The 10,633-nt window shown below is 42.6% G+C and overlaps 1 protein-coding gene across 1 annotated transcript; it reads left to right on the top strand.

Moving 5' to 3' along the window:
• Positions 1–360: 360 nt before the first annotated feature.
• Positions 361–10,018, top strand: rnd3a (Rho family GTPase 3a). Its single transcript, XM_088407495.1, has 5 exons — positions 361–657; positions 874–961; positions 6,477–6,586; positions 7,696–7,830; positions 7,906–10,018. Exons 1-5 carry the CDS (start codon positions 508–510, stop codon positions 8,152–8,154), a joined length of 732 nt encoding a protein of 243 aa, XP_088263621.1. The 5' UTR covers positions 361–507; the 3' UTR covers positions 8,155–10,018.
• Positions 10,019–10,633: the final 615 nt, after the last annotated feature.

The following is a 10,633-nucleotide window of genomic DNA, read 5'->3' as shown; positions in this document are numbered from 1 at the left end:
AGGGGGCTCAATTGGACAAAACATTTACAAAATATTGTAGCCATTTCGGCTGTGGTTTCAACCTGACAACATTTACATACTTGTAACTTTTTAAACTTTAAAGATATCTAATTGCATCATATATACTTTTAAAGGAAACCGTGCATATGACTACAGTACAGTATCTCCATTTTTGGAGACATGGTAAAAACGCATTGATTTGGGGCCCTTGCAAACAAGTAACCAGCAGGGGACGCCACAATGGTAGCCAGCACTGCAGTGAGCTGTATGTTGTCTGTGCGAAGCGACTCGCTTGTCAAGACCCGGACAGGATCCACGCGAGGTGGGAGGGAGCAACATCTACCATTGGTTCCCATCGCCCTATAAGAGCAAGGAGAAGCCGTTTCTACCGGCTTCGAGCAGGCGCAGATAACACGGGGAGTCGGTCAACGAGGCGACGTCAAGCATTCACGCGCACCGAACGTTGGACTGACTGTTTTTAAATAATCGTCACCCCGGCGGCAATCAATGAAGGAAAGACGCCCGTGTCAGAAACTCTCCGTGAAATCCGCCATGGATCCTAGTCCGAGTGTGAAGTGTAAGATCGTAGTGGTGGGAGACAGCCAGTGCGGAAAGACCGCGCTCCTTCACGTGTTTGCCAAGGACTGTTTTCCTGAGGTGAGAACCTTCAGCAGCATGATGCTGGTGATGCGCATTCATGATGACATATGCACCTGGCTTCAATGATGCCAATGCTTTGGACTCATCCTCCCCTTTCCCTCTATGATGCATGCGTGTCTGGATGTACTGTGCACGGATTTTGTGGCGTAGGGCGTGAGTGCTTCGACGCAGTTATTTTTCTCCTAACGTTTCCCTGTGTTTTGTTCCTGGCAGAGTTATGTCCCCACTGTGTTTGAGAACTACACGGCCAGTTTTGAAATCGACACGCAGAGGATTGAACTCAGCCTGTGGGACACCTCAGGTAATTGCTGTGATTCATGAAAATGCTCAAACTCTTGAAGCTTCGAAGGCACATTTTCTTCTAAGACCACCTACATCATAAAGTTATGTATTTTAGCTAGAAGTATGGGTTCATTTCATTATCAATCATTATAGCGACTCACTGGCACCCATAGTAACAGCGCAGCCGGTGCTGTATATCAAATAATGGCCTGCTTAAATGTATCATGATCACATTTGTGTGAGAGGGCGATTTCTGATCGCACTTGGCAAAACAGCGCACTGGCTGCAGGGAATTCATTTTTGAGCAGTTTATATAGAAGCCCAGCCCACAGGGAAATTGCCAGAATATCCACTCCGGGCCTGGATGCTCATTTTAAGGGCTTGGTTTGGGAGCCTCCCCTACTTTTGGCGTATATGGCCAATTGTAGCTTAACCGTGTTCCACTCTTAAACCTTCCTTGTTGAGACTGCTCCCACTTTTGAAACAAACATAAAAAAAAGCCAAACAAATGACATTTAGTGCTTTGATGCTAGGTCCACCGATGTCTTGTGAGGAATGTGTCATGTGATGTCATGCATGACTGTGGTTTGTGCATCTTGAAAGGCACATCTTTCCTGAAAATGACCTCACTGCATGCACTATGAATAGTTTATTGCGCGTTCCCTGATATGTCCCAACATGTAGCCAGGACAAAATATTGATATTTTTCTGTTGGCTCATTTGGATCCAACTTGTAAAGCAAACAAAAAGGCACAATGGTCATTACACATCTGGACCACACATGTTTAGAAATCTGCCTGGATTTGAAAAGTCAAGTCTTGCGACATATGTACTGCCGCGTCAGTTAATTTTTTTGAAATTCCATCTCTTGTTTTGAAGACTTTGCGATCAGGGGCCAAATGATCTGCGGCATTGTGTGTTGTTTGTGTTGGGGGTGTAAACAACCCCTCTCACATCCATCAGTGCCTGAGCAGTAAAAAGCTCAGCAGTCAGTCCATCAGGTGCGAGCGCAGCATATGTTGCATGTGTTCAGAGGGTGAGGACAAGGGTTCTGAAAATGGGGCTGGGCGGGGCCAAGCAGACAGCCAGCTGTTGCTCTTCTCGGATTTGAAATTCCTCAGTGGTGTTTGAGTGACTTTTTTTAGACCTCAAAAAATTCATCTGCGTTCAAGAGACAAGATCGCAAACAGAGGCAAATCCCTCTTTGAGTAGCAAGAGCAGCGTAGGTCCGATCGATTTCCTTGAGGGAAATCTGAGAAGAAACATCTGTCGAATATTGCTCACGTTGGAAATTCCTCCACGCCCACTGTTTGTGTGACTTGTGAAAGGCGAAGAAAAGAAAGTGTGTTTTATAGCACTGTGTTGGCCGGTCGCCCAGAGACATTTTTCCTTTCTCTCCCTTTCATAAAACTATGCTTGTGTCTTTCAATGCGTTTGGGGATGTATTTCAAACCCCCGCCCGAGCTCGCCGACACTTACTGATAGAGCCCCGGCCGCCCTATCGATCCATTGTGTGCTACGTCCCAGTGTGCGCTCAAACAAAGACCGGCAGGCACTCAGATAAAGAGCAGGAACACAAATGAAGTCAAATACAATCTCTGAGCCCCCACCCCCTCGCTACAAAAGAAAAAGAAAAAAACACCTACACTCACATATGGTGGGGGGTCTTTGTTGTGCCCTGATGGGCATCCTAATGAGCAGTGTGTGTTTAATGATGGAGGGTGAGATAGGACTAATTCAGGTCATTAAGGCAGACCCCTGACAGTTTGTACTACCTTTCCATGTTAAGATGGCTGTTTATTCTTGGGAACATTATTTAGTTCACATCTACAGTAGTAAACATCGAGAATAAACACCTGCGGTTCGAGTCCAGGTCAAAGTACCTCGTAGGACTGAGATGAGCCTCCCACATAGCAACAAGTATTTCCGGGAATGTGCTCCCTTCCCCTGTCGGCTGCCATTGTTGCATCGGATCGCATTTCGGGCCTCGAATTAGAGCTGCGTGTCTGGCATTCCTTGGGTATAAAGGTTTCGCCATCCCCCTTGACAAAGAAGCCTGTTGTGTCCACAGGTCCGGATCCTTAGCAGGGTGAAATTGAAGTGGCGTGGTTCACTCGTTGAATCATGGATGAATTAGTCAATTGGTGGGAGAACCCAGTGTACGCAAAATAAAAAGTCTGCCTTCAGCCTCACTTTGTTGCGCGTAGGATTATGGCAAATCTATTTTTTTTTAAATGAATAAATAAATGAGACTTTTGGCTGGCTGGATCGTCCTCAGACAATATTTGGCTGTTAATGCAAAATGAGCTCTAATACTGTAATTTACCATAATTTGCAGATGCATGATCGAATCCACTGATTTTTGAGGGCAACATTATGCCTTTATATGCACAAGTGTGACTGTTTTGTTTCATAGTGTATTTTTTGTTGTAACATCAGCTCCTTATTTGGAGTAAATACTTGGGTGTAATTTCATCATTTCATTAAATTATAATGTAATATACCAATTTAATTACAGCAAGTTGTTGCATCCATTATTTCTGTATCAAGTTGTTTTTGTTTTACCTGACTAGACACTGACTTTATGTCTGGCCAGGTCTTCAATGACTTCTAGTGTTCATCGATATGTTTACCTGTGTATCTATGTGTCTGTTTTGGGCATGGCAAACCTTGTTAAACCAAGGCAAAATTGCTCTACTTCATGCATATTATATAAAATATTTTTGTTGATATATTTTAAATATGATACTAGTATATGCAGTAAACAAAATAAGTTATTTAAATAGACTTATTGCCCCATCATGTGATCTGTTATCGGCTACACTTAAACTTGACGATGCAGATCCAGATTTTACAGTATGTGTGTATCGATGAAGCTGATCATACCTGATGACTTCACTGAATTTTTTGATCAAGTCTGTCAAAACAAAAAAAAGAAATGCTAATTTAAAAAAAAAAATGGAGGTGTTGAGCAATCTATTTAACATTACCTTATGGTTGTGCTTCTCAATTATTTTTTTCAAAAGCCCCCCAGGAAAGAGAAGCTCATATACAGGGGCATGAGATTTATTAAGTGTTAAGAATTCTTGAAGCGCTCCAGTATTGTTTACCTAACTCTTATCTCATTTTGAAATATCTGCGTTTAATCTGATAGGCTGTCCTGTATTCCCTGTTTGCGTTCTTCGTTAGCTTTAAGCAGTGTTCATGTTAGCCAAGGTTGTTACCGTCTTGGTTTCAAGAAAAGAACTAGCAGAATGAGCTAACGTTTGAGTCCATCCACGTTCACACGCAGGGCCATGAAGATGGCATTTATTTTGTGTTAAGAATTCTTCAAGCGTTTTAATATTTAATGTTCACTTGTATCTTACTTTGAAAATGTGTGCTTTTAATCTGGAAGGCCGCGCTATATTTCTATTTCTTGTTTTTAAATTCCCAAAATTGATTGGCTATCTCGTGTCACGTTTAGTCTCGCGTGGCACCAAACACGTCGTATAGATGTCGCCCTATCACCCAACCGCGCAGACTTCATTGAGAGCAATCGTTACGCCGTCCCCGTAGTCGACCTGAACCAGGCATTATTTATGTTCCCAAACCACGGAGAGCCGCAACACAAGGATGAAAGGTTGCCGAGCCCCGCCTTAGATGGATAAAATGAGTGGATTTTTATGTTTATTTCAGATTCCACAAAAGCAATATCAGGGTTAGGGTAATACTCTGACAAGCATACCATCTGTGGGCCTGTATTGAGGGACATACCTATCACTGTTTCCACAGGTGGTTTAACACTTCTGCACACGTGCACACACAATCTACTCCCCACCACTCAATCTCAACTATGACAGCTATGCATTAAATCAGCAGGTCTTTCCATACCTCTGTTGTGGCTATCTCTAGGGACAGCCCGATCATCTTATTTTGCGCAACTCTCCGTCTCAGCAAACCCTTGTTGTCTCCACAATTTATAGTCAATAGGATGGAACATCTCCATGGCTTCGTGGTCCGATTTTTGGCCGACATTGTTATCCTGCCCACCCTGTGGTGAAATCATCAACCTGATCAGTTTGATGTCCTCTACTGTACTGTGTCAAGCTAAGCTTGGTGGAAATGTTTTCATAGACTCTGCCCCAGATCAACATTTGGAAGCAGCAATATTGCGGAACGCAGGCCTGCAACCAGAGCGCAACGGGTCTCATTCCCTGACAGCACAACCCATAATATTTCAGTGTAAACACGCATTTATCCACTTCTTTAACATGCTGCCAAGATTGCCTCTTAAACCGCAGAGAGCTTCATCATCAGGCACATTTTTACCTCTGGTTAAAAACAAAAAAAATAGTATGTAGTGATGCAGACAGCATTTATGGCTGGAAAGACCAATTCAAATTGAGGTCTTATGTCCAACAGTGTGTTTTTACACCAAGCGGTGTAGATGTTGCATGCTCGAACAATCACATGTAATATGTGATGCATAATACCATGTAGTCAACCTATTTTTTTTTTATTCATCATCAAGTAAAAAGTGAAAAAATGTCATTTCACTCCCAAAAAGGATGGCTGACATGTGACTATGGCTAGCACAATGGGTGACAAGGTTCACATATCCATCAGCCAGTGTCACTGGTTTATTTCACCTGAAAGGAAGCATGGCTTATTTAGATGTTGAGCCCACCCCCACCTCTCAAGGCTGTTTGAATAAAGAGGGTAAGGTGTGTGTGTGTATGCGTGCGCGTGTGTGTGTGCACGCGCGTCTTTGTGTGCATTCCTGGCCGTTCAGTGTTTGGAAATGGACCTCCCAGGGGAGACTTCAATTCCCCATAACAAAATTCCCCAGATTTTTGGCAACCACTTGTGTGTGGTCGGCCATAACTTGTCATGTGATCCTGACTTACCTTGACTCCCCCCATACTTCCTGACCATGATGTCTGTTGGGGAGAAAGGGCGTCTCCATCGCACATGGCTTCAATTTGGGGAGGGATACGTTTCCTCACTCTGAGGTCCTACTTCACTGCAGTATTTTTCTTCTTCCCCGGGAAGGCGCTTGTCTTAGTCAGCACATATCTTACTTTATTTGTTTTGCTTTCTCGGTTGCTATGGATTATGTCATGTAACCAACTGAAGTGCATTATTTTATATGTCAGTTGGTTTTTGAGGTCAGGAATGGGCAACTCCCTTAAATGATAATTCTGTTCGCGAAAGGTGTCTGATGCTGGCTCATTTCCCCGAGATCATAGGTCTCAAACTCCAGTCCTCAAGGGCCGGGATCCTGCATGTTTTCGATGCCACGCTCTCAAACACACCTGATTCAAATGATTAGGATCATTTTCAAGCTCCTGCAGAGCTTGCTGATGATCTTATAATTGGAATCAGATGTGTTTAAGACAGACGCATGCAGGATTGCGGCCCTTGAGGACAGGAGTTTGAGACCTATGCCCTACATCCATATTCGGCTGCTCTGAAAGTACCGGATAAGTTTTTGTTGATGCGTCTGAAAAGATCGGATGTTTAATAAGTCCTAACATTTCTCTTTTTTTCAGGCTCTCCATACTATGACAATGTGAGGCCTCTTTCGTATCCGGACTCGGATGCAGTGCTCATCTGCTTCGATATCAGTCGCCCCGAAACACTCGACAGCGTGCTGAAAAAGGTCAGTCGTCTTTCATGAAAATGTATTTTCATTAGGACCCTTTACGTGTGCGAGCAGTACACTGCAGTGCGAGCAGTTATCTGCTGAAGTCAGTCAAGTTGTCATGTGGAACTCTTATTTCATGGCTGAAAGAAGGGTGACAATTCTACAGCTGTGATATGGAACTATAGACTGCTGTGTGTCTTTTTATTCTGCTTATTGTGGGTGTTCAATCTAAATTCCACTGCGTATCAATAACATCAGTCATCAAATTTGTGTAATGTCTGCTTCTCAGAAACTGATTCACTCAAGAAATGCAAAAGGGATTTCCCACAACATAAAAACAGGCTAATGTCTGTGCTTTGCACCATACTCCCATATATTCATTTTTGGTTTTTGCGGTCCATAAAAAAATACAATGTGGAATGTTTGGCACAAGGCGCTGAACAATGTACTGTAACATTTTAATGTATTTAGTTGTTCACCATCTTGTACCAGACTGAAAAGGAGATTCCAACGTAAAAACTTAAAAAGAACTCAGAGGACATTTGATTTGGGGCCGCAACTAAAGATAATTTAATAATTGATAAATTTGTCAATCATTCGATAAAAAACACGTTTCTTCTTTTGGCTTATGGAGAAACAGGGCATTGCTTCAAATTGACTGCAGAAAATGCAACACATAAATGCTTTGAGATATAGTTGCAAGTTTGGTCCGTAAAATATGAGCAAAAAGGGACAAAAATGTCCATTTATTCTTCTCAATGTAAAATGAAATGTTTACTCTTAAGAGACTAAATTTCTTTCAGTCCCAAAACAATCATCAAAAACTATTTTCAATGAATTTGATTATCATTAGGGCTCCTATTTGATTATATGCCACTTTATTTGATTCTGTGTGTGTGGTCTGGGCTAAGGGCAGTTTTGCTCCAGATTACAGCCCGAACATGTCCATCGATGAAGGAGTCTCTATTGTTGGCAGAAAGGATACGTTGAGATAATTTGTAACCGACCCGAGTTCAAAACGTGCGGAGCTAGCGGAAGTTGCAGTGCTGACCTCAGAATTTAGCATCTAACCTTTCTTGTTTTCCTGCATCTGTTCATTGTCCCTAATTGTAACTTCTCCACAGTGGAAGGGGGAGATCCTCGAGTTTTGTCCCAACACTAAGATGCTTCTGGTTGGCTGTAAGTCAGATCTACGCACTGACCTGAGCACACTTGTCGAGCTCTCGACCCATCGGCAGACTCCTGTGTCTTATGACCAGGTACGGGGAAGTTTCAAATCAGGCTTTTTCAACTCCCCTGCGCATGCGTCGCTGATCATGCTTTTTCCTCCACAGGGCTCTAACATGGCCAAGCAGATCTCTGCGCCGTACATTGAGTGCTCATCCCAGCAATCTGAGAACAGTGTGCGGGACATTTTCCACGTGGCCACGCTGGCCTGCATCAACAAAAGCAGCAAAAATGTCAAACGTAGCAAGACCGCCCGTGCCAGCAAGAGGATTTCACACATGCCTGGTAGGCCCGACCTAGCAGCTGTAGCCTCAGACCTCCGCAAGGACAAGGCCAGAAGTTGCTCTGTCATGTGACTGACGGAACTGAGGGGGAATAGATGGGATTGGGGACTGAGCAAGGAGCAAGCCAGAAGCCACAGGGAACGCCTCTTCCCTCCTATGAGAAAGACCCTTTTTGTGTCAAAGCTCTGCATGGCCTCCTCCCTGGCTCGGGAGGAAGCTATCTGTCAGCGTGCCACCTACTCGGGATGAGGTATACTTCCTGCTTCCTGCGAGAGGTTCCAACAGATGTAGGCCACGTCCTCAGGAACTAAGCTGGAGAAGTGATGTAATTGGAAGGTGTGACATTATGATCAGGCTATTGATGGCTAGGTGGGCGGGGTTGGCACTCGGTTTCAGAGTAACACGTTGCCAAGTCACGGCAGGCCTCCGCAATGAAGATGCTCTTTGTCTCGTCTGCGATATCATGTATAATGTGAAGTCATTTTTGTATAAGAGTGTCACTTTCCCATGATTGATTGTTCCGGAAATTGCATGTCTGCACTAGGGTCGGGTGGTTGAAGAAATGTTTGGTACAATGAAGTCAGTTAGTGATCGTTTTCATAATGGGTTGATTGAATACTAACATTAAATGGATAAAAATGCCAAATGAAATATCGTGTCCAAATCTTAGCAAATTAGAATTGATACCGTTTAATTAGGTAGATCCATTCATTGAGGTTATGAGCTAATTTTTCTCACATGTAAGCACCTCAGCCTCAGGATTCTTTGAGAAGTATGCACATGTTAACATGTACTAGCAACTGAGGTGCCAAAGATGAGGGGGTGCTTCAGCCTATAAGGTCCATTCATCATTCCATCAACTGTACACCAGTTTATGGTGTCAGGAGATATTTATCATAACCTTTGTTTTTTTGTTAGTCTTGACCAAATGTTCCTCTTTAGCTGTTGACTTTTGTTGTTGTTGTTGTTGTGTTCGTTTTAGGTTTTTTGTAGGTTTCATTGGCATTTTAACAGCTAGCTAGTTGGAGCTCCATAAAGTCAAGAAGTAGAAGGTAATGTAGAATAAACAAACGGACCGGTAGCAGTGGAATATGCAATGATTCTCTGCGAACGGGAGGTGGGGCGTTTATTTATGATTTGTGTGGTACATGGAGCAATAAGGAGATTGGCAAAGTCAGTAAACGCCCAGCAAACGTTGTTCAAATAAAGTTTGACTAGTTAGTCCTAATCATCTACATTGCATTTTTTGTTTGGTTTTTTTTCGACTATATGTCCTAAAAGTTAACATTGGAAAGGGTGTTGGCATTCAGTAGCAATGAACTAAAAGCCTCCTTGGGAGAAACCAATCAAAGTAGATATGAGGCTCCATCTCGTCTGTTGGCCACAGTGTAAACTCGGTTGCTCGCCTTGTCAGTTGACCACCCCTTCGGTTTTCCATGTGCTTGTGGTCAACAGTGTATTTATGAGATTGTGTTGAATCGACTATAAAGTTGTCAAGGGTCTACTTTTCACGTCCAGGAGAGAGCAGCTTTCGCTAATGTGGCCTTAATATGGATCTTAGTTTGCTTATTAGTCAAGGTAACAAAACTAAGAAAGATTTGTTTATCTTTTTGTTTCATGCCAAAAGACAGGCTGCACATTTTAATCTGCATCAACAGGGTCTATGTAAACAAAGTAAGTGTGCCGACAGCCATTATTTTTGAGCAATGCCATTTAATGGTAAACACACACACAGGAAATGATACACTCGTAATGTAAGTTTTAAAATGTCTCCAGGTAATGCCAGTGCTGTAACCCAAATCCTTGCTTTAATGGTGTCTCCCGTCCACGTGTATTTTCATGTTTTCTCTAAAGCTGATGTCAACTTTCCACTGTTGTTTTGCGACTATTTATTGACTTGTATTTTCCCTTTAAAATAAATGAAAACTAAATTGAAGTTGAAGGTGTTGTCAGTTTCCTGGATGACGTTCTCTTGGGTCATGGTAATTGTTATTCTTTTTTCATTTTGTTTTGTTTTAGTTCAGGCACACCTGTCTTTCATTTGAAGCAAACAGGATGTTGGTGATTACAATAAACTTCAGAAACAAACCTAAATGTGCTTAAGGGGGAAAAAAAGCAGCTTAGGGAATTTTTGGCACGTTAAATCACTTTTTCCAAGGTCAATATGAACTTTGACACTCGTTTACTCAGTGGACAACTTGTACAATGGAGGGCCAACCCAATTTTTTGTTCAGTGGAAATGTGGGATTCTGCAGTTTTCTCATCTTTGGATCTATTACACTGAAAACGGAAGATACTAAGAGTTCATATTTTACATGCATACAAGAATTGTGTCTGTATTCATTGCATTTTTTGTCATGCATCTGCTTATCATCTGATCAGAGCAAACGGTTCTACTGTATGTGGCCACCCTTGAAGCGCGGATGGAAAACTGTGGCCCTCTCCATTGTTTCATTTGCCTATCTCTAATGTAGTTGACGCAACTATAAAATTGCTACTATTCAACCATTTCATCTCACCACACGTGTGTGTGTGTGTGTGTGAAATACGT

This window comes from Hippichthys cyanospilos, chromosome 2, assembly GCF_059441005.1.
Source record: "Hippichthys cyanospilos isolate Australia breed blue-spotted pipefish chromosome 2, RoL_Hcya_1.0, whole genome shotgun sequence".
NCBI classification, from domain to species: domain Eukaryota; kingdom Metazoa; phylum Chordata; class Actinopteri; order Syngnathiformes; family Syngnathidae; genus Hippichthys; species Hippichthys cyanospilos.
The sequence above is the reverse complement of the archived record's forward strand: the minus strand, read 5'-3'. Positions and strand labels throughout refer to the sequence as shown.

What these genes read in the sequence shown, in the direction of transcription:
- rnd3a (XM_088407495.1), top strand. Translation starts at nt 508, where the DNA reads ATGAAGGAAAGACGCCCGTGTCAGAAACTCTCCGTGAAATCCGCCATG. An exon ending in CAGCCTGTGGGACACCTCAG is followed by an intron (nt 962 to 6,476) that starts GTAATTGCTGTG and finishes TCTTTTTTTCAG; the next exon opens with GCTCTCCATACTATGACAAT. An exon ending in CTCCTGTGTCTTATGACCAG is followed by an intron (nt 7,831 to 7,905) that starts GTACGGGGAAGT and finishes TTTCCTCCACAG; the next exon opens with GGCTCTAACATGGCCAAGCA.